General features: G+C 64.2%; 2 protein-coding genes across 4 annotated transcripts; one reads left to right on the top strand and one right to left on the bottom strand.

The window, feature by feature from the left end:
* The first annotated feature begins 410 nt into the window (after nt 1-410).
* FASTK (Fas activated serine/threonine kinase) lies at nt 411-13,220 on the top strand. Of its 2 annotated transcripts, none has more exons than XM_090048053.1 (10): nt 411-568; nt 1,579-2,191; nt 7,998-8,468; nt 9,145-9,293; nt 9,444-9,660; nt 9,904-10,063; nt 10,522-10,613; nt 11,156-11,756; nt 11,979-12,093; nt 12,747-13,220. In XM_090048053.1, exons 2-10 carry the CDS (start codon nt 1,624-1,626, stop codon nt 12,831-12,833), a joined length of 2,460 nt encoding a protein of 819 aa, XP_089904179.1. In that variant the 5' UTR covers nt 411-568; nt 1,579-1,623; the 3' UTR covers nt 12,834-13,220. The 2 variants fall into 2 exon arrangements, with proteins under 2 accessions (XP_089904179.1, XP_089904178.1); XM_090048052.1 differs by lacking the exon at nt 411-568 and adding an exon at nt 964-1,117.
* On the bottom strand, nt 13,212-21,890 carry SLC4A2 (solute carrier family 4 member 2). 2 transcript variants are annotated; one of them, XM_090048037.1, is made up of 19 exons: nt 21,696-21,890; nt 21,360-21,586; nt 20,912-21,048; nt 20,611-20,791; nt 20,375-20,510; nt 19,659-19,842; nt 19,384-19,498; nt 19,126-19,310; nt 18,821-19,034; nt 18,518-18,727; nt 18,084-18,232; nt 17,600-17,794; nt 17,006-17,251; nt 16,730-16,822; nt 16,470-16,636; nt 15,934-16,187; nt 15,589-15,758; nt 14,353-14,526; nt 13,212-14,145 (listed from the first exon to the last, which is right to left on the bottom strand). In XM_090048037.1, the coding sequence occupies exons 1-19, from the start codon at nt 21,842-21,844 to the stop codon at nt 14,065-14,067; spliced, it is 3,267 nt and encodes a 1,088-aa protein (XP_089904163.1). In that variant the 5' UTR covers nt 21,845-21,890; the 3' UTR covers nt 13,212-14,064. The 2 variants fall into 2 exon arrangements, with proteins under 2 accessions (XP_089904163.1, XP_089904164.1); XM_090048038.1 differs by having other exon boundaries at nt 17,117-17,251.
* Nucleotides 21,891-22,460: the final 570 nt, after the last annotated feature.

Below are 22,460 nucleotides of genomic sequence, written 5' to 3'. Positions count from 1 at the left end.
CCAAGGCCCGCTACGACTGCAGCCCCCACAATGCCCCGCGCTGGGCCAGAGCCGCGCTACGACTGCAGCCCCCACAATGCTGCGCGCAGGGTGAGAAACAGGAGCACTGCAGCCCCCACAGTGCCTCGCGTGGGGAGAGCAGCGCTCAGACTACAGCCCCCACAATGCCCTGGGCTGGGCCAAGGCGCGCTACGACTGCAGCCCCCACAATGCCCCGCGCTGGGCCAGAGCTGAGCTAGGACTGCAACCCCCACAATGCTGCGCGCAGGGTGAGAAACAGGGGCGCTACAGCCCCCACAGTGCCTCGCGTGGGGAGAGCAGCGCTCAGACTACAGACCCCACAATGCCCTGGGCTGGGCCAAGGCGCGCTACGACTGCAGCCCCCACAATGCCCCGCGCTGGGCCAGAGCTGAGCTAGGACTGCAACCCCCACAATGCTGCGCGCAGGGTGAGAAACAGGGGCGCTACAGCCCCCACAGTGCCTCGCGTGGGGAGAGCAGCGCTCAGACTACAGACCCCACAATGCCCCGCGCGGAAGCCGGACTCCGCGGCGCGATGCAGCAGGCGGGTGAGTATCCCCGTCCCGTCCCGCGCAGCCCGGGCGAGGTTCCCTCCAGTAGTCCGTCGGGGGCAGCGCTGCGCCGGGCTCCCACGGGGCTGGGGTGGGCTGGGCTGGGCTGGGCAGCACCGTGAGGGCAGGGCGGGCGGACGGGATGCTCGCGGGGCTGGGATAGGACTACGAGGCAGCCCAGCCCAGCAAGTCCCCCCGCCACACGGCAGCGTTGACCCCCGGCCGCTGCGGCCGGGCCCCGGCAGCTCCGAGTGGGCCGCGCTCGCGGGCCCCGTGGCATTGCGAGGCAGGAGCTGTATGTCCTCCCCCTAACCCTTCCCGGCGCCAGTCCGCGCGGGGCGCGCATGCGCGATGCAGCGTTCTGGCCTGCGGGCGTGACCCTCCTCGGCCCCTGTCCGTATTGCGCCTGCGCCCGCTGCCGCCCCCGGAAGTGAGGGGAGGGCCGCGCGGGTGCTGCCGGGAAGATGGCGGACTCGGCGCCCGGGCGGCTCTGAGGGGCCGGGGCGGCGGCGGGTGCCTGCGCGGCCGGGAGTTCCGGGGCGCCATGTAGGGTGGGGGCGGGGCTGAGGGGGGGCACCCGGGGGCGGGACCAGAGCTACCTTGGGGCTATTTGGAGGGGCAGGGGTACCCCTAAGAAGAGATGGGGGTGTAGGGGGGGCAGAGGCACCCCCCAGAGGCAGCTGGGGGGTGTAGGGGGGGCAGAGGCAGCCCAGGGGCAGTAGGGGGGCAGAGACACCCCCTAAAGGCAGCTGGGGGGTGTAGGGGGGCAGAGGCCCCCTAGGGGAAGTTGGGAGGGCAGGGGCACCCCTAGGGGCAGTTGGGGGGTGGGGGGGGCACAGAGGTACTCTCTAAAGGCAGCTGGAGGGATAGAGGCACCCCTGGGGGCAGCAGGGGGAGGGCGTAGGTGCAGTAGAGGCACCCCTGGGGGCAGCGGGGTGGGGTGCAGGGGTGGGGGGCTGTTCCAGGCACAGGTGCGCCCCGCTGACGCTGGCCCCGCCATCCCACAGGGTCCCCTCGCTCCCAGCTGCCCCTCGAGCTGCCCCGCCCGCACCATGCTGCGCCTGCTGCCATGCCTCCGTGCCCTGACCCGGGAGAGCGCGTGGGCTGGCGGCCTGCCAGGGCCGGCGGCCGGTGAGGCGAGGATGTTCCCTGCCTGCTACTGCACGGGCAAGGCCAAGCCGCGGGCCGTGCTGCTGCCCCTGGAGCCCTACGGCCATGGGTTGCTGCAGAGCCTGCCCCAGGAGGTCTGCCGGGCCCGCGGCCATGGCAAGAGGAAGAGCTGGAGCTTCGTCCACGAGAAGATGAGCTATGACACCTTCTTCACCATGAAACGGCTGATTGAGCGCTCGCACAGTGTGGGGGAGGTGCTGCGCTGGGTAACCCAGAACCCCGGCAAGGTGTCCGCCAGCCACTACCCCATTGCCCTGCACAAGCTGGGCCAGCTTCTGCAGCAGCAGCCATTGCCACCGGGCCAGGCCGTGCTGAACGGGGAGAGCCGCGGGCCTGGCCAGGTGCTGGAGCACCCCGAGTTCCAGGCGCTCTGCCAGGCCATCATCAATGGCTGCCCCAAGTTCGACAACTTCAGCATTGTCAACTGCCTGTATGCTGCCGCAGCCCTGGGTGAGTGCTGACAGGGGCGGGCGGGAGGGTCACTGCGCTGCTCTGAGGTGCGAGCAATGGTGATGGGGTGGGTGTGCACAGGTGGGAAGGGGCCACATGCCTTGAGGGCAAGGAGAGGATCCATCAGGTGTGCAGAGAGGTGAGGCAGGTGTGCAGCAGTAAGGGGTTACTTGTCAGGGCGTGCTTGGGGCATGGCACCTGCAGGGCCCTCACGTCTGTGCATGTGGAGTAAGCCATTCCCTCCTTGGCAGAGGTGGAGGCCTGCTCATGGAGATGGGACAAGGTGGCGGGGCCGCCCCTGCACATCAGGGGGTCCGGCGGGCTCAGAAGAGCAAGGCAGGTCTCCTGCTCCCAGTGGGAACAGCGGACACAAAGCAACCGCTTTTCTTCCTGCGCCGTCCTTGTGCCCCTCCCTCAGCCGTGGAGATCCAGCAGACCTGCGGGGCCTCGGCAGCCTCCTGCATCTGACTGACCTGTGGAGCGCCAGTCATTCGCCCCCAAGTTCCACACAGCCCTTTGCTCTGTGCCCTGCCGAGCCCATGCCCGTGCTTGCCTGGTGGTGAGTGCTGAGTGTTTCCCTCGGGCTGGTGCTGGCTGCTCCCTGCCTTCCTGCTCCCCCTTCTCAGCGGCACGCATGCGGCTTCGGTTCCCAGTTGATTTCTTCTAACTTCCCTGCTGCTCTGGGGACCAGACGGCCCTTTCCTCCAGCTGAGCCCTGCTGAGCAGCCGGTCCATCTCCCTCCTGCCCCCACCCCGTGCTGGCCCTAATTATGCTGTGGTTACTGGTGCTTATTGGCTGTGCCTCTGTTCCTGCATCATTAGCTTCATTAAAAGCTTAATTTAGTTCAAAAACCGTGTTATTAACAAGGGCTCCTGGCAGCGGCTTACGGACGTGGGAGTCTTAATTCCCTGCCCCGGAAGGCAAGCGCCAGGGATCGTGGGAGCCAGGCCTCTGCCTGAGAGCCGGCCCTGTGCCCACCCAAGTCAGGGTAACCAGGGCTCCACGGAGTACAGGGCTGGGTTCTCCCTGTAGTCCCAGCTGGGGAGCTGCCCCAGTGCCTCCTGGCTCTGAGGGGGAACCTGGTTTCCAGCTATACTTTATTCCTGGCCAGTTCAGTCCCTGCTGTCGTCGTGCTAGCCTTGTCCTTCAATCTGATCAGGTCCTTTCCATCTGTGGGGTCTTCTGCCCCTTTTCTGCTGTTCAGAACATCCCCAAATCCCCACCAGTCTGGACGGCAGCCCAATGCTGCTGACTTCTAGCTTGGGGCATTGTGTTGCAAGCTGTTCTCTCTCACGCTGTTTTACATAGTCCCGTTGCTGTGCAAATAAGTGTGCCCTGGTGGCTTGTGCCTCCAGGTGCTGCACGACTGGTGACGCAGTGTGTAGCATCTGCACTGCGGAGTAGGATGTGGTTTTGCATCCTGCCCCCAATGGCAGCAGCTGTTGCCCCTCGCAGGGTGCTGTGGCTCCCCCTCGCCTGCGTGGTTTCAGTCCTCGCATGGTACTTGGGAAGCTGCCTTTCCAGGGTTCAGAGACCTGGGGTTGTGCTGCCTGTGCTCTGCCAGACTAGGAGAGCCTGGCTGCTTTAGGCCATGTCTGTGCAGCTCCCCCTCCCCCAGCTCTGCCCCCAGCAGAGCAAGCCCCATCCCCTCACTTCTGCTGAGGGACTTAGAGGTGGGCCAGCAGACAGCTCAGGAGCATCCCGGGGCACCTGAGCACCGCTGCCAGGTTGCCCTTAGAGAACTCCAGCGTGGCCCTGGGTGCCCACTCCAAGGCCCCAAGTGCAGCCTTCCTGCCCACTGCGGGTCTGGCCCCATAGGGGCAAGTGGCTGGGGCTTACCTTGTTTTCAGTAAATGTGGGGTTGGGAAGGAGACATGTTGTCATGCCTGCAGCCTCTCCCGGGGAGCTTCTCCCTGTCACACCCCAGACCACTCTGAACCTGTCCCTGTCTCCATCCCTCTTTGGGGCTGTCCCTTCTGAACACAGTGACCAGACCTGCCTGGGCTGTTCCAGGTGAGGTCTTGCCAGAGCCTTGTGACTGGCTTTGATACTGCTGTCTCAAAATGCATCTCCACATCCATGTCCAGGGAAAGCTCGTTTCATTGCAAGCATGTGGCATTGCAAGACTTGGTCCGTTATTTTGGGGTATGGACTTTTGAGGCAGTGTTGTGGGACAAGTTCTCCTTCAAACTCTTGTAATGGAATTGGATGAAGTTTGAATTTAGGTTGGATCTCAAGAACCACTTCTCAGAGCAGGGAAGCAGTGGAAGAGATGCCAGGGAAGGGGTGGACTCTCCAATGCTGGAGGTGTCAAGGAGAGGTTGGGTTTGGATGATCTGGGTACAGAGATGCCTGTGTTCTGCTGTGGGTATTTCCCAGGCTTCTGGTGGCCTGTGGTGGTTGCCCCCACCCCTCCTTTCTGCTCCCTGCATCAGGAAGTGTGTAAGCCTTCCCCAAAGGCGCTGGGTGCTGCTGCAGCCCAGGCTGGGGATGGGGACTGGGTTGTGTCAATGCTGCTGGGACCAACCCTGCAGGGTCCTGGCTGGAGGGTCTTGCCCCTGTGCACAGGCTCAGCCCCACGCTGCACTGGAAGGAACGTGACCCTCTGGTCAGGCTGGTCCAGGTGGGGGCAGGGGTTGCCTTCCTCTGTGGTGTGGGACATTGACCTCTATCTGGGATCTCTGGAGTGTATATTAACCCCCCCATGCAGCAGCAGGACATTGGTGGCTGCGACTCCTCTGCTTTCCCTGTGGCAGGTCCAGGTGTGAGGTGTGGCATTGCCAGGGCTGACATTTGTCTTGTGTAGAGTTTGGGTGGTCTGGGTTGGTTTGGACAGGGCTGACCCTGCCCGAGGCAGGGGTTGGACTAGATGTGACCTTTGGAGCTCCCTTCCAACTCCAGGGCTCTCCAATTCTGTGATCCCACTCGTGTCTCGGAGTCCTTCCGTGACTGGCTTCGACTCCATGTCCTCCTCCGCTCGCGTTTCAAGCTAACAGCTCCAGCGCGTAGCAGAAGCTCTTGTTGGTCTGTAGGTTGGGTTTGGCGCTGCTGAGTTTCATCCTGTTTGTATGGTGCGCGGCTGAAGTCATGCAGCTCTTCCTGGTGATATTCCAGTGCTTCCCAGCATTGTGCTGTCAACAGGGTTTGTTAGCATGCTGCTGCTTCTGCCCAGATTGTGAACTGGCACACTTAACGATGGTGGCTCCAGGAATGATCTTGGCAAATCCCCCTCCTCCCTGATGCCCTCCTTTCCAAAGCAGCCCATTGCCTCTCCCCTTTCACTAGCCTCTCTCCACTGTACAGCTCTTGTGCTGGTCCCCATCTTCTCCAGAGTAACTAAATTAGTATCAGATGTGTTGAAGCCGGGTGTTTCTCTTGTTTAGAGAATCGTTTATTTGTTTGAGGAAGGACACCAGACTAGTCTGGCATAGCCCAGCCTCATTGAACCCCTGCAGCTTCTCTCTCATTTTCTGTTTTCTTCTCTGTCATCTTATCTTTCTTCCAAAATTTGCTCTAAACCCTTAAACCCTTTGCCTGTTGGTGGCATTGGACTAGCAAGTGCATAGTTGCTTAGGCCCCTGCACCCTTCTTGCACTCGGGTGCTGTGCTTTGCTGTTTCTCAGTCTCATGGTGCCATCACAGATCTCATGGGTCTGTTACAGTTCCAACTGCTAGAGGTGCTATTCCTAGGGCTGACAGATCCCCAGCCTTGCCGGGACTTTGCTTCCTGCTCGGCAGTGGTAACTCGTGTTTCCGTACCCTTCTTCCTATTAGCTGTCCTGCCCTTGCCCTGTCACTGTTCCTCCTGAAACTAGGATGGAGCCCGAGGTGAGAGTTGGGGCTGCACCTGGGTGGTTTTTATCTCTGTCCCAGCCTCATGGCTCCACCTCTTCTCCTCTTGTTCTCTCCTTGTGTAGGCTGAGGCACCTCTTGCTTTTGGTTTGGATGTCTTTTGCAAGGTCTGGCGCTGCTCACTGTCCCTGCCCTCCTGCATGCGCTCCCTTCCCATCTTCAAGAGCCTCTGCCTGTTCCTAGCTCCACTTTCAGGTGGTTACATGTCCATTGAGATCCAAAGTCCTCCCACGCTAGCTCCCCCCAGCCCGGGGGTACAGGGTGGAGATATTTAGGTGCAAAAAATGAGGCCTCCTCTGTCCAGCCCTGGGCTCCGTGGTCTGGTTGCCTTTGCTTGCCAGATTCCTCCGTTTCAGTTTGTCCTTCTGATGTGACGAGCCAGGCGCCTGCGTCTTTCCATGTGCTCTGCACATAGTCACTTACACTTCTTTATCCCCAGTGGTCTTCCGTGACTGGTCCGTGTGTCCCAGCCTGGGGGCAGGTCAGGAGGTGGGGGCTCTTGTGCCTGGCAGCTGCGTGATGGCTGCTTGTTTAGGAGCACAGTAGGCCAGGCCTGTTCGGCTGTGGTGTGGCTGGGGGCCGCATGCTGCGTGGGCCATAGGCTGCAGGGGTGGCTCCCTGGTATCCTTCCCCACTGTGTGGGCTGTGCTAGTGGCGTGTGACCCCCGCAAGGCATAGCAATGGAAGAGGCAGCTGTGGGAAAGCTGGATTAGACAGACCCTTGTCTGCTGGTTCAGAAGGGGCTGATCCTGCCTGGAGTGGGGGCTACTCTGGACGTGACCTCCATAGAGCCCTGCCAGCCCGGCCGCGCTGTGATACTGGGATTCCCAAAGCCAGAATAAAACGGTTGCCTCTAATTGATCAGTGTCTGCAGTGGAGAGGCCAGCTGTTGGACACTTCCAGGAGTAACCAGCCCTGGCCTGCTGTTGAATGGGTGAATGGTCACAAAGGGAAGAGAGGGGTGCATTTTGGAAAAGTGAAAATACTGGATAGCAGGAAAAACCTTTTTGCTGTCAGAGCAGGGAGGCAGTGGAATAGATGCCAGGGGGTGCAGACTCTTCATCACTGGGGAGGTTCAGGGAGAGGGTGGACAGTTGCTGGGTGGGGATGATCTAGGCCTGGCGATGCCTGTGCTCTGTGATGGATATTTCCCAGACTTCTGGGCTGTGCTGGCTGCTGTGTGGGGTGGGGAAGGAATTCATTCCCCTCTTGCTGCTACATGTTAGGGAGGTTTTCTTTTTAAGACTCCCCCGAGGCGCTGGGTGCTGCTGCAGCCCAGGCTGGAGATTGGGGACTGGGCTGTGGCAATTAATGCTCCTGCTGGCACCAACCCCACAGGGTCCTGACTGCAGGGTCTTGCCCTGGCACTTGGGCTCAGCCTGACACTGCACTGGGGGCAGGAAGAGATTCCCCTCCTGCTCAGACTGGTCCCAGACTGGGGGGAGGGGGCGGCGGTGGTGGCATTCTTCCTCTGCAGCGGGGCACCAGCTTTGGCCTGGGATCTCTGGAGTGTCCATGACCCTCCTGGCAGCAGCAGGATGTTGGTGTGTAGCCTCTCTACTTTCCTGGGGACAGGGGCAATGCCTGGGGCTGTGTCAAGGTGACTGCACTTCTGCTAAGAGGTTGGACAGTGGGTTGGTTTGTACAGGGCTGGTCCTGCCTCAAGCTGGGGGTTGCACCAGATGTGACCGTTGCAGGTCACTTTCAGCCCAACTTCTGTGTGACTGTGATTTCATTTTGACGTCTCCAGAGCAAAAGGTTTTGACACTTTTTTTTATTTTTTTTTTTGTGAAAATGGAAAGCTTGACAGTGGTGAAGTCACCTGAAAACAAAGCAAACGACTTCATGTGCATCTGAACCAAACCTTCTGGGTAGCCCACAAACAAATGTCTTGTTGTATGGCTTCAGGCCTCCCTCCGTGTCCTTGAACCCAGACCTCTGCTCTCTCCCCAGGCCTCCCTGGGGAGTCGCCCCTGGTGCGGGTGCTGGAGGACGAGTCCCGGAGCCGCCTGGGCCGCTTCAACCAGAAAGACCTCTCCATGGTGTTCAGCAGTGTGATGCGGCTGCACCCGTCCAGCCCGCACCCGCTGGTGGAGTCCTGCCTTAGCAGCCTGGAGCGGCACCTGGAGAAGGAGCGGCACCCGCAGACCCTCTTCCTGCTGCTGTCCTACTACCGGCTGCGGGCCCAGGCGCTGCAGGGCCACGCAGCCTCCGACCAGCAGCTGCTCAACAACCGCAAGATCCTGCGGCTCGTGCGGCATACACTGGGGCAGGTGAGCGCCGTGCGGGAGCACGAACTGGCCCTGCTGGACGAGATGCTGGCCCTCTGCGCCCAGGAGGCCAACAACAAGGCCCTGGAGGCCATCTTCAGCTCACAGCTCTTCTATGAGAACCGCCAGGAGCGCTTCATACGCAGCATGGCAGGTGAGGGCTGCTGCCTGCTCTCGCCCAGGCCTTCAGATCTGCTGAGCTCTGCATGAGGCTGGCCTGGCGGAGCTGAGACTGGAAGGTGCCTGGAGTCAGAGTGGGAGCAGCAGCCATTGTGGCTGCTGGGGGTGTGAGCTCTTCCGCTGCTGCTCTGATAGGAGGGGTGTCGGGGCAGCTCCTGTGGGGAAGTTCTGGGGAGTGTGAGCCACACTGGAGGGGACCGTAGGTCCATGCTGGGGTTTGAAGGTTGTGCCCTCTGAGCTGCCCTGGTCCAGGCCAAGGTTCTCCAAGCAGGGCGCAGGTGAGTCCCAGCACCCTGTTGGACTGGCTGAGGGAGGTGAAGGACCAGAGACAGGTTATACCTCCCCGTGGCTGGTGTGGCAGCTTCCCCGGTTAGCACAGGGACATGCAGCCCACAGACAGACATCCTAGAGGCCACCTCATTCCAGGAGCCGGACGCAGATCAGTTCTGGGAGAGGGCATGTACGGAAACCCCTGCTGCAGCCCAAATGGTCTAGGGCACTTTGTCTGTGACCAGGCATCTGGGAGCCCTGCAGGCTGTGTGAGAGCCCTGGTATTCCCCTGGGCAGAGGCTTGCCTGGGGGTGCCACCCCTTCCCCTCGTGCCTGCTGGCTGGGCCTGGGTGACACAGGCATGCTGTGCTTCCCCACAGAGTGGTTGCCCCGGAAGGTGGAGAACCTCACCCCCTACACCATGGCCTTGATCGCCAAGTACGTGGCCCGCCACCGGCTGCGTGAACCGCGCTTGCTTGACACCATTGCTGCCTTCCTGCTGAAGCGTGGGGAGCAGCTGGACAGCAAGGTGAGCGCCTGGAGCTAGGCTGGCTGGTCGCTGGGGCCAGGCTTCCCCAGGGCAGCGTGCCGTCACATCATGGTCTGGCACCTGCCTGACCCCCCACGCTGGGGCTGGCCCATGCTGCCCCGGCCCTTCCTGACCCTGTCTCTGCTGCAGGTGATCCAGAAGCTGGTGTTCCCCTTCAGCCGCATGAACTACCGGCCCTCCAACCATGGCGAGCTCTTCCCCAAGCTGGAGGCCATCCTGGATCAGAAGGCCATAAGCTCGCCCCTGGCCACCGTCAACATCCTCATGTCCATGTTCCAGCTCAGCCACTTCCCCCAGTGTGTTCTGCACCAGGTCTTCTCCCCAGCCTTCATCACCACCGTCATGAGTATGTTGGGCTTCTGCCTGGGTAGACCTGTTGCTGGGTCCAGAGCAGGGGCCTGGGCTGGGAGGAGCAGGTGCGGGGCTGCAGAGGGGTCCAGCAGTGCTGGGTGATAGGGACTGTGCATGTGGGGTGTGAATAGAGGCCCTTGGTGGGGTCCATCCCTTCCCAGGGACAGGACAGGAGGGCCCTGGGGGATGTGGGGGGCCAGGGGCACCAGGCACATCCTGCCCCCTGTCCTACCCACAGACAGCCCCCATGCTGTGATTGTACGCCGCTACCTCTCCCTGCTGGATGCCACAGTGGAGCTGGAGTTCCAGGACTACAACGGCCCCCGCCTCGATCCTCGCTACCGCATCCTCATGTTTGACCATGCCTTGACTGCCGATGAGGCCAACAGGAAGTACAGGTGCGTAGGCGCAACATGGGGGCAGGCAGGGCCAACAGGAGCTGGGGGTGGGAGGGTGTGGTGGGGGAGCTGGGGCCCATGCGGGCAGCCTGGGCCCCTAGATGGGCACGTGGCCATCTGCAGAGATGTGAGGCATGAGCTCCCTGTAGTGGGAGATGGGCACTGCTGTGCTGTGGAGGGCAATGGTTATCCACCCATGAGCCCTTTCTGCCCACAGCCCTGCTCCACAACAAGCAGGGAGTGGGCCCCTGGCTGCTGCAGGTGTCTGAGGCTCCTTGCCTGCCCCCAGCGCATCAGACATGCAAGGCTGGTGGGAAATGGGGCTCCAAGACCCCTAGCTCCTTTGCAGCCCTGGTACTGGACACTTGGGATCTGGAGTCAAGGGGGCTGCCTTGCAGCCTGGCAGGGCCATGGGGCCTGGCTGAAACGGGACGTGACCATCTCACTCCTCTCCATAGTTACAAGGGGCTGGTGGCGGAGGCCCTGCGGCAGCTGGTGGGAGAGGAGTGCTACCGGCAGGACGAGGTGCTGCCCCCTGGATACAGTGCAGGTAGCAGGGCTGGGCCTGGCGGGAGCAGGGGTGTGCAATGAGGTGCCGGCAGGGGTGGGCTTCCCCAGTGGCCCCTTCCAAGGGCAGTATCCCCTTTACAGGGCACATGGGCAGTACACCCTGTCTCTGGGGGGGAAGGGGAGGTGTAGCCTGGTCTACTGGCCTTACTGCCACAGGTCTTGCTTTGGCATCAGAACTGCCACATCCTGGCTCAGCTCCACACTCCTCCAGCCTCTGCAGGACAGAGACCAGGGTCTGAGCAGAGTTTTCACATGCTCCTCTCCCATTTGCAGCCTCCAGCGTTGGGGGTCCAGGCAGGCCTGGTGCAGAGGGTGTGCCACTCGCTCCCTGCTTAGTAATGACCAATGCCCTTTTCCTCCAAGCACACATCCAGCCCCTTGTGAATCTGGCAGAACTCAGCTCCTGCCATGTCTGTTGCCCACGAGCTGCACACTTCCATTCTATGCAGTGTGAAAAGGAACTACCTGGTGTCCGTTCAATTAGTTGTGTTGTTGGTTTGACCACCTGCTCTCTCTCTGCAGACTTCCTGCTGTGGGTCAACAACGTGGGCGCCGTGCTGCCTCTGTCCCGGGTCCCTGCAGCGTACAAGGCCCCCCCTCCGCGCCCTGCCGTGGCCCCCCTGCGCACCAGTGTGCTGGCCCTCACCTCGGACTTGCAGGACTTTGCCCCCTTTGCTCCAGAGACACCGAGCAGCCCCCAGGGTCCGCGGGAGAGCGACCTGGCCGGGCGGTTCTTACCCACGCTGTGCCCTGCGCCCGGGGGGCCCTGCTACCAGCCCCCTTCAGACTATTACTGCAGCCTGAGCAAGGAGTCATCCCTGGGCAGCCAGGGCAGCTCTACGTTGAGCAGCCCCTCCGAGTGCCTAGCCACACAGGCCACCGGCACCCCTGACTGCTCCCCTCGCGGCACCACAACTGCCACACTCTTCCAGTTCCCCATTGGCAAGATCCTGGAGGGGCCGGAGGCCGCGCCTGGCTGCTTTCGTGGGGAGCAGCCTCCTGATGAGACAGAGGAAAGGAGTCCGACTGCCCGTGACGAGGCCTGCGCTCCCCCCTCCCCGCACCTACCCAGCCCCAAGGGTGGCCTAAGCGATGTGCCACAGGGGGCCGAGGAGATCCAGAGGTACTGGCCTGGCTTGCCCTGCTCTGCCCCAGCTCCCCCCGCCTCCCTGCCTTTTTTGGCACTGACAGATCTGCTCAAGGGCCCCGAGCAGGGGACCTTCCCGTCTCAGCCCTCAGCATTGGGATGACTGGCATGAGGTTGCACTGCCCAAGCCTTGCCCCTACCCTGGGAGGTCTCCCCTGCAGCCCCAGTCAGCCTGACGCTGCCTGCTCTGTCCCGCAGGGTCGTGCTGTCAGTCAACGACAAGTGGCACTACTGCCAGAACTCGGACATCCTGGTGGGCTCACGGGCCATGCGTGACCGGCACCTGCAGCTGCTGGGCTACTGCCTGGTCCAGGTGAGTGGGGTGTGTGCAGGGCAGGGGCTGCCCCGCACTCCTCCCTGCAGATGGGGGGACATGCAGGCTGGATCGGGCAAGGGACTTTGCCTGCCCCCAGACAGAGCCTTCCTAGGGACCTTGTCCCACCTTTGCCCAAGGTCATGGTGTTTCCTGCCATGGCTGCAACACCACATCAACAACCTCATGGCTGGCTGTCCCTGTCCTCATCTCCTGCCCCCTTCTCCTGGCCCTTGACTGGCCCTGGGGCCTTCATCACCTCCTGACACCAGGTGCCTGGAGCTGCCCTGTGCCCTGGTTGCAGCTGGGCTGTGCCATGCTCCTCTCTAGTGTCCCTTGCCCCACCATGCTCCTGCCAGTGCTGAGTGTAGTGACACTTGCTGCCTGGTGCCAATGTCCCACTGCAGTCATGTTAAGACTATGACCAACCCCAACACCCCCTCCTCCCCCATCTATTCCCTTGGGCCTAGACTTTGGAGGGAGGGCGAGGGGCAGCGCTGGGGTTGCTCCAGCTGGCTAATGGCCAGGGACAGGGGTAAAGTCTGCCCTGAAAGGGGCAGTGTTCTCCACCTGTTGTGGGGCCATCTCTGCTACCCCCCTCCCTGACTGCTGTGGCCTCCTGGACCCCCATGACCTGCTCCCCCCATTTCTAGCTGCCCTACACGGAGCTGGAGAAAGTGAGTGGCATCGAGGAGGCCAAGCAGTACCTGCGGCAGAAGTTGAGGGAGCTGCGCTTCTGAGGGGTCCCTCAGCCCTGGCCCTGGGCAGCGCCTCCTAGGCCCTGGGGAGCGGGGACAGGGCTAGGCCAGACTTATTTATTGCCGTTGGTGGGGATGGGGTTGAGGGACAGGCACTGCCTGGCAGCGGGGCTGGGTGCTGGGCCGAGCCGTGGCAGGGGCCCGTCTACCGCCTGATGCCACGGGGGGGCAGGTCCCCGAGCCTGCCACAGCACCTGCCCATGGTCACTGCTGCCCCGTGGTGCTCTGGGGGCCAAGAGTGCGTGGGGGGGGCCTGGCCCTTTGCACGGTGGCGCTGTGGGGCTGGGCCGGCTGTGGCCGTGTGTGTGGTCACCCTGCCTGGGCGCTGGACCCAGAGGACAAACTTTACAATAAAAGAGGTGAAAAATCTGCCTTGTCTTTGCATTTATTAGCTGCCCTGGGAGCAGCTCCTGTGCACCCCAGGTGCCCCAGTGCTGTGGCCCCCACCCCTCTAGGGGCTGCTGACAGCCTCCCTTGGCCCGGCCATGTATCCATCTGGTGCGGCCTGGGCTCAGGGCCGTGGCAACGGGAATGTTGGCAGTGTCCCTAAGTGCAGCCTCTCCCCCATGAGCAGGCCCCCAGGGCTGCCCTGCAGGGGTTAGTGTTGGCACAAGGGTTGCAGACAAGATGCAAAAGAGAAACCAAGAGAGCCAGTGTCCAGCCCTGCAGCCTGGTGGTCTCTGCCACCCTGGAGTGGCTCTGCCACGGTCCTGCAGCAAGAACAGGCAGCTGGGCGCTGGGTCAGGCCTGGGACCCTCAGTCTGTCTGGGCTGCGAGTCAGAGAAGGTGGAGAGTCATGGCTGAAGGCTTGGCCGGCATCTGCTGCAGAGCCCCGGAAGCTGCCCCCACTGCAGCCCCAGCTCCTTATGAAGCCATTGATTAACAGTTCAGTTATTGTCTTAAATAAAATACTGCAGTCTTGGAACCACCTGATTGTCAGAGGCACCAAGGGCTGGGCTGGCACAGGGCTGGGCAGGGGGCGGGCCCCAAACCCCAGCAGGGCCCTGCTCCCTGCCCCTGGATGGCAGCTGGGCAGCAAGGCAGGTTCTTTGGCAGGCGCCTGCGGCCAGGAAGGGGATGTCCTCCCTGCTGGCGTGGGGAGCAAGGCACTGGGCGAGCGCGGGGTCCACAGTGGGGCCCAGGGCCGTTCCAGGCCCTTTGGCGATAGTGACGTGGGGCCGCGCATCCGTCTGCACCAGGCCGGGCTGGCAGCTCACACAGGCATCGGCATCTCGTTGTACTCGTCAATGCCCTCCCGTTCGTCCAGCACAGGCTCAGCTTCGTTGGCATCCAGCTGGGGAGATATGGGGGGGCTCAAGGTGGGCACAGAGCTTAGGGGGCCTCTTTCCACCCCCAAAGCCTGATTCCAGAGCTGCCGCTGCCTGGCACAGGGTGGGCGAGACCCTTACGCCACAGCCAGAGGCACTGGGCCTGATCACGGGACAGGCATCAGTAGGATGAGGGTCTCCACACCACATGGCCTGGGGGGGTGGGCACTTACACACTTCATCTCGTGGTCAGTGAAGATACGGGCCAGCAGGCACATGCGCAGGGGCACAGTGAGGATGAGGATGAAGGGGAAGGCCAGTGAAGCCACAGTGGACATGACAGCCCACAGTACAGCCAGGCACACCAGCTGCAGCCCTGTGAACAGGTGCATGCGCAGCGTCCGCACCTGCAAGCACAAAGTCCACGGGTCAGGGCAGCGGCCAGGGTCAGGACCGCTGGGGGTTGCTGCTCATCCAACCTCTGCCCCAAGCAGCAGCCCTGTCTGAGCCCCACCAGAAAAGGCCTTGTCAGCCCTGGTCCTACAACGCCCCGATAGCCTCAGGTTCAGCAACAGTCATTGCCTAGAGCAGGGGGATGGGGCAACATCCTGAGCTGAGGAGCAGACCCTCTTGCCAGGACCCTGCAGGCTGGTGCCATCAGGAGCATTTTCACAGCCCTGTCCCCAGTCCGGGCTGTAGCCAGCACCCAGCACCTTTGGGAGAGGCTTCAAGAACCTGGACACATGGAGCAAAAGTAGGAAAGGTGCAACCAGTACAGCCCGGGGAGTCCCCCCACCAGAGCACAGGCATGGTTGTGCCTCGATCATCGCTGACTGGTGTCTGTCCAACCTCTTTGACACCTCCAGCGATGGCGAGTCCCTCCTTCCCCGGCATCTCTCCCACGGCCTCCCTGCTCTGCCCACACAGAAGTGATTCCTGAGGTCCAGCCTAAACCTGCTTTGCTGCCGCTTAGAGGTGCTGCTTGTGCCCTGCTCTCAGCAGAAGGGAACAGGATCTTTCCCTCCTTGTGGCAGGCAGCCCTGCAGGTAATGCAGCCTGTTCTCGCATCGCTTCTGAAGCAGCTTTCCTGCCACCTGAACGGGCCCAGTTGCTGGAGCTTCTGGCTTGACCTGCCCTCCGAGCCCTTGAGCATCTCTGTTGCTGCCTGTGGTCCCTCTCTCACTTCTCCACGTCCTTTTCAAAATACGGAGCCCAGAACTGCATGCAAGATCCAGAGGATGCCTCACCAGTGCCAAGCAGAGAAGCACCAGCACCTCCCATGTCTTGCACCTGATGCTTCTATTGACGCAGCCCCCAAACCGCATTGACTTTGTGTGTGGCTGCATCATGCTGCAGATGCCCGTTGGGTTTGGGATCTAGCGACACCCCCAGGTCCCTCCACGGTGCTGCTGCCCACCAGGGCTCCCAGCCCTCCAGAGATACCCCTGCACCAGCTCTGACCCCCGCACCTTCTTGACGTAGGGGAGATCAGGGTGGTGTTTGGGGGGCATGAGCAGCAGCTGGAGGCGCTCGTAGAACTGGATGCCGTTAAGCGATGTCACCCCCATGTAGAGGAAGATCCCGAAGAGCACGGCTAGCGGAATCTTCTGCAAAAGCTCCCCGATGACGATGGACAGGCCTGGGGGCAGAGGGGGTCACCTTTGCCCTGGGCCCGCACCCCCGCTCCCACTCCCCAAGGGCACCCTGCAGACGAGGCTGCACCCAGCACCACCCTCCTGCCACCTAGAGCTACCAGGCCCAGCCAGGGTGCGACGGGGCTCGGCACGGCATGGCACGGCCTGGGCAGGACTCACCCACAAGCACGGCCACCAGCAGTCCGGTGACGCGCTGCTCCTTCACCTCCTGGATCTTGGGCTTGTCACCGGGTGCCACGGCCTTGCTCATGACGGTGAGCGCATTGGCATGTGTGACCGAGCGCACCGTGGCGGCCGCCAGCCAGGGAAGCCCGAACAGCGCAAAGCAGCCACCCATGGCCACGATGAGCAGCAGGTCCAGGTGGAAGCCAGAGCCCTTCTGCAGCATGCGCTCCTTCTTGCTGATGATCAGCCTGGGGGAGCGGGGCAGGTCAGGCACCACTGGCAGCCCCCCAGCACGCGGCCCAGACTTCCCAAGCACTCCTAATCCCCCCCTGCCAGCACTCCCAGCTCCCCCTCAGCATAGCTTGGTCCCCTCCCCAGCACCCCCAACTCCCCCCAGCATAGACTTGACCCCCCAGTACTCCCAGCTCCCCCCTGCACAGCCCAGACCTCTGCTCCCAGCACCTCCCAGGTGTCCCAGCCCCCACACAGGCCCAGCACACCCCCAGCCCCAGAGGGCACAGGGCTCTCACGTGGTGATCTGGGTCTCCATGAAGATGAGGATAAAGACGAGGATGGCCGGGAGGACGCTGGCCACCATCATCCAGATGGGGAAGGGGTCCTTCTCCCCCAGCGGGTTGATCACCCAGCCCCGCTTCTCGGGCGCGGTCACTGAGAAGCCGCTTGGCACCTTCAGCTTCTGCAGGGAGATGGCAGCGGGGATGAGCACCGCAGGCAAGAGGAACTGGCCCTCGGGCCCCCACCCTGTCCCCCGACACCCTGCCCTGCGGACCTGTGTGTAGGTGGTGTCCTGGATGCTGTAGTCAACTAGCACCATGACGAGGATGGCGATGGGCACGCCGAAGTCCCCAATCACCCGCCGGATCTGCAGGGACAGTGCATCAGGGTGCAGCTCCCCACCCCAGCACCCCCAGCCCCGCTGCCTGATCCCAGCCCTGCCCTTGACCCCTGCCCTCTCCATTCCCACCCTCTGCCCTTGACCCCTGCCCCCGGCCCTGCTCCCCGCAGCCTCCGTGTCCACCCCCTTGCCCCCCCGCCCCCCACGCACCCGCCCGGGGAAGAAGCGGCTGTTCTTGAACTTGCGCAGGAAGAAGGCAATGAAGAAGGTGCCAGCCATGAGCACGAGGGACAGCAGCGCCGTGTTGGGCTGCCCTGTCACCTGGGTGCCCGCCGGGCTCCACGTCCCGTTCCCCGGCGCCGCCGTCCTGTTCCTCACGCCCAGGTCCGCCGTGTCGTCGCTCGTGCCATTGGCGTCAGCCTGCTCGCAGCCGTGCAGCGGGTGCTCCTGGAAGATCTGCGGGGCCATGCGGCTCAGACCCCCACGCAGCCCTGCTGGCACCATCCACTCCCAGCCCACAGACCCCCCCCCAGCCCCTGCCAGCAGAGCCCCCAGCCACATGGACCCCTAGTGACACAGAGCCCGCCCCAGCCCCTAGCAGCATAGCCCCCATCACAACACTCCCAGCAACAGATCCCCCACTGCAGCCCCCTGCCCGTGACCCCAGCCCCTGACTCCCACAGCCTCCATTCCCATCCCTGCCCCCAGTGCTGCCCACCCGCATGCAGAGCCTGCACCAGCCCCCAGGGCAGAACCACCCCCCCAGTCCAGCCCATGGCCCCCCATTCCCCCGCTGGACCGGACCTTGGCCAGCTTGGAGAAGGTCTCGTAGATGAAGATGAGGGAGATGAGGAAGGCAAAGATCTCCTGGGTGAAGCGGGACACGAAGCGCACGAGGAAGCTGCCCTCGAAGGCCACCATCACCAGCACGATGAGCACAAGCCACAGTCCAATCCAGACGCGCCCCACCAGGTACTCCAACCCGTTGGACCTGCAGAACTGCACCCGCCGGCTCAGTGCTGTGGCCCTGCACCCCACACCTGCCTCCAGCCCCCTCCTGGCCCCCAGGTCACCCCCTCCACCCCCCGGGACAGGGCCAGGCCGGTGCCCCCGGGTACCCACGCAGGCCGCAGCTGCGGGCAGGACGGGGGTCCCTGCCAGGCAGCCCGTGAGGCACTGTCCCAGCCGGGGGGCCAGAGGCGGGTGGTGCCGGGACACGGCCCCTCCCCAGCTCCAGGAACAGGCCCTCCAAGCTTGGCCATGGTGGCTGTTGGGGGGCCAGGCTCACCGTGTAGAAAGCCTCCTCAAAGACAAGCAGGGGCCCCGAGAAGCCGATGACGAGTAGGGGCTGCGCACCCAGAAGGCAGAAGATGATACCCTGCAGCGCCGTGGAGATGATCAGCTCCGACACCCCGATCAGGTTCTCCGTCTTCTCCCCTGGGGCAGGCGGGCGGAGGGGCAGCATTAGAGCCCGGCACTTGAGCCAGGCCCCTGCAGCCAGACCCAGATAACCCCTGTGCAGCCCCCAGCACTGGGGACCATGCCCCAGCCATGCTCCACTTACCCCCGGTGGAGTAATAGCCACCCCCAGGGCCCCATATGATCACCCCCAACCCGACCCCCACAGCTTGGCTCACTCACCCCCCGTTGCCCTGAGCCCCCTTTACCCTGTTACCCCCGGGACAGACCCCCCTGACCCGCACCGCATGCAGACCCCCTTACCCAGCAGCCCCCCGAAGGTGATGGCAGGCGAGAGGGCGGCAAAGTAGATGAAGATGACGGCAGCGATGCACTGGGGGTTGAGGGCGTCGCGGAAGTCGCTCAGGTACTTGGGGTAGCGCCGGCGCACGTCCCGGATCAGGCCCCCGAATGGGCGTCCCGTGCGGCGCAGTGGGTCGTCCTCGGCCTCTGCCACCGCCAGCCGCAGCAGCGCTGCCATGCACAACACGCCCCACGTCACTGCTGCGCCCGCCACCCCGTGCCCCCCACCGCCGCCCATGCCCCCGGCGGGGCCGGCCCTGGCACCTTTCTCCTCGGGGGACTTGGGCTCCAGCAGCAGGCGCCGCTCCTGCTCCTCGCGCCGCTTGAGCATCTCACGCTGGAAGTGGGCGACGCTGCGCAGCAGCTCCTCGCCCTGCACCTCGGAGGGCGGCAGCACCACGCTGCAGTCCAGGAACTCGTTGATGGCGTTAAGCAGATCGTGCCGGTCATCCGCCAGGTAGGCCGCCTCATGGAAGGGCTGTGGGCACCCACTGTGTTACGTGGGACCAGAGGGGGACCACGAATCCCTCCCGGCCTGGGGCAGGAGGGAGCCTATGGGTCGCAGGTACCTTGTCAGACATGAGGGTGGAGATGGAGCGGCCGATCTCGTGGTAGTCCATGTTGGCGCTGCTGGGCCCCAGCAGCACGAAGAGGAAGCGCACGGGGATGGGCACCTCCAGCACGGAGTCCAGCTCTGCGGCTTCCTGCAGCCGCACGAAGGCCATGGTGGGCTGGTCCAGGAACTCCACGCAGCCTGCACGCCGGGACAGGGGTGAGTGCCTGGCCGCGGCAGTGCCCCCACCCCGCCCGGTCCTGCCGGCCCTTACCCACGAGCACCACCGTGGCCTCCGCGTTATCCGGGATCTTCTCCAGCAGCTTCAGCTCGTGCTTGGACTTGGAGCGCGTGATGCCGGCGGGTGGCGGAGGGGTCAGGACCTCCCTCTGCAGCGGGTGGGGGGACAGGTGAGCGCGGGTCGTGATGGCGGGGTAGGCACAGGGCAGCGGGCAAGGGTGATGGAGGCGGCAGGGCTTGGAGGGAGAGTAGTGGGAGACAGGCACGGGGCTGGGGCTCGCGGTGGCAGGGGCCCGGGCTGCCACTGACCTCACGCTCAATGTCGACTTGGACCTCGTGCTCGACGGGGACAGCGCCGATGAGGGGCTCGGTGACGGCTGGCTCGGCACCCTCGCCCACGTGGTTGACACTGTGGTGGTGCCCCAGCAGGGAGCCCAGGCTACCAGCTGAGATGTTGCGGGGGAAGGAGAAGTCCTTCTCATCGCTCGGGTGGCTGCGGGTGCACGGGGCCGTCATGGACACGCGGGCCAGGCTGGGGCAGGATCCGCCCTGTCCCCACCCTCCCACATGAAGCCTCGCCAGACCCTGTTGAGCTCGGCTTTTTGGCCCTGCGGGACAGGCGAGTGGCGCAGGGCCAGTCCCCCGGCCGGATCAGGCCCTGCACAAGCCCCCTGTGCATCTGGATTGGGCCCGTGCCAGCCCTGCCTGCTGGGATCTGGCCCCAGCAGGGACAGGGGGCCTGGCCCTCCGGTCTGTCCCACCCGTCTGGAAATTTGGCAGCACAGGAGAGGCAGATGTTGCTCCACGGCCAAATCTCTGCACCGGGGACAGAGCTCTGAGCAGCACGACACAGTGACTCCGACATCGCCCCTGCCCCTGCCCCTGCCCCTGGGACAGCAGGGGGGGCCGCAGCTGACAAGGTCCTGCTGCCGCTGCCGGGAGGGTTGTGGACAGGTGTCCCTACAGGGGTGCACCCCCCCCGGGGGCAAGCAGAGCAGGCTCGGCCCCCGTGGCGCTCGGCTGACCTGTGCTTGAGCAGCAGTGCCCGCAGCACATTGGCGCGGTCCTCAGCCCGGATCTGGTCCGAGATGATCATCTGCTCGACCACCTGGTGGGCCACGCCGGGCAGCGTCTTCTGGTCCAGGTCCAGCAGCACGGCCCCTGCGGGAGGCAGCGCTGAGGGCGCTGCGCGGCTGCCGGGGGCCCAGCACCACTCCCCCCGGGGGCCCAGCCCCCTCCGGCAGGCCGTGGCCCCCCCTACCGTGCGCCAGCGTCTTGCGCAGCTCCAGGAGGCTGCGGAAGCTCAGCGAGGCCACGTGGGGCTTGCCCCAGCGGTCCGTCTCCTCCTCCACGTCCTCCTCGAACTTGATCCAGCGCGCCGTCTCCTTCCACTGCATCTCCTGGTTCTTGTCCACCATCAGCTCGTTCAGCTCCACAAACACCTGCAGCCAGGTCGGGGCATGGGTGAGCGGGACCCCAGGTGGGTCCCCAACCATCGCCCGTCTGGCCCCCGGAAACGGCAGGTCCCAGAGCTGCCACCCCATTCCCAAACCTGCCCCCACCTCGTGCGGCTGCCGGTCGTGCTTGCGGTGCCGGACACTCGGCTCCCGGTGCTCCTTGCTGACGTGCACGATTTGACCCTTGGTGCTTTTCCGCACCAGGTGCCGGCGCACCCCGGGCACGTCCTCGAACCTGTGGCCTGCCAGGAGCCAGGATGGAGAGCTGAGCAGGCAGGGCCATGGGCATGCGGGCAAACGGCTTGGGGAGGCCTGTCCTGGCACTGCCGGGTGCCTGCCACAGCAAGGGCACCCTGGGCAGACACTGGGCCTGGGCTGGGTGAGGAAAGGGGTCTACCCTAGGCCCTGGGGGAGGGCACAGGAGGATGCTGCATGCAGGGAGCAGCTCTGTGGTCCACCGGCCCCGCTGCCTGGGCTGGGACGCGGGTCAGCCCAGCATGGGGACTGGGGACACTCCGGCCCAGCTCCCCCCGGCCCTGCCGCCCACACTCACTCTTCATGTAGTCCAGATCGGCTGAGGCCAGTGTCTGGGCCTCTGACTCGTCCGTGGGCACCTTCTGATACTGGGCCTGCTCCACGCCCGTCATGCTGCCGATGCGTCGCCGCTCGTGCAGGTTGTAGCTGCGGTGCCCGGGCTGCGACTTGGCCAAGGGGCGCCCGGGGGAGCCGGGCTCGTCCACCCCCGTGCCCTCGGCCTCGCGCTCCTCCTCGGCCTCCGGGCTGCAACGCACACCCCTGCCTCAGCATCTACCCCCCTGGCACCAAGCTGGGGGTCGATGCCCACCCCCCCTGCACCGGTATCCCTGGGCCCTGCAGCAAGGTCACTCACCTGGGACCCCTGGCATCGTGGGGGGCAGCAGGTACGGGCGCGGGCACACTGGGCTCAGCCGGGGAGCTGGGAGTGGGCGACTCCTCGGTCTGGCGCTCGCCTGCGTCATCCTCCTGCAGGAAAAACTGAGACAAGGGGAGGGGGCGCATGGGGCTGGCAGCCACCAGCCCCGCCGTGCCCCAGGGCTGCCCCAAGCCCCCTGTACCACACCTGCACCGCCTCGGGCGCGCTGCCCTGCAGCAGCTCCTCGGCCGAGCGCTCAGTCTCCGTGTCGCCAGCGTCATCCTCGTCCTCCTCGGCCTCCTCGATGGGTGGTGTCTCCCCGGGCGCAGACGCTCGGCGCCGCTTCTTCTTGCCTTTCCGCGGCCCCTTCTTGCGGCGTGCATCCGCGGGCAGGTGCGCCGACAGCGGGTGGTGGATGTGGTGCGAGCTCTGCCGGTGGTCTGCGGGCAAGCACCAGGCTGGGCTCAGCCGGGGGCCACCCGGGCAGCGCCCCCGGGAACAGGGGGCAGCCCCGGGGCCCCCGCCCCCCCGCTCACACTCAAAGTCCTCCTCGCTGTAGCTTCGCCCGGCATCCTCCACGCCGCGCGGGTGCGAGTGCGAGTGCTGCAGGATCTGGAAGCGTGCCACCCCCAGCGCCTTGTTCAGGTCCTGCTCCTCCTCCTCCTCCTCCAACTTGGGCGACCCGGGGCCCAGCGCCTCCTGCTCGGGCTGCGGGCAGCGCCATTACAGATCAGCGCCTGCCTGGGGCAGCGCCACCTAATG

The sequence above is a fragment of the Crocodylus siamensis genome, chromosome 5 (genome assembly GCF_052110815.1).
Source record: "Crocodylus siamensis isolate JL-2025a chromosome 5, ASM5211081v1, whole genome shotgun sequence".
Lineage (NCBI taxonomy): Eukaryota > Metazoa > Chordata > Crocodylia > Crocodylidae > Crocodylus > Crocodylus siamensis.
Note: the sequence above shows the minus strand (reverse complement) of the source record. Positions and strands in the feature narration are given on the sequence as shown.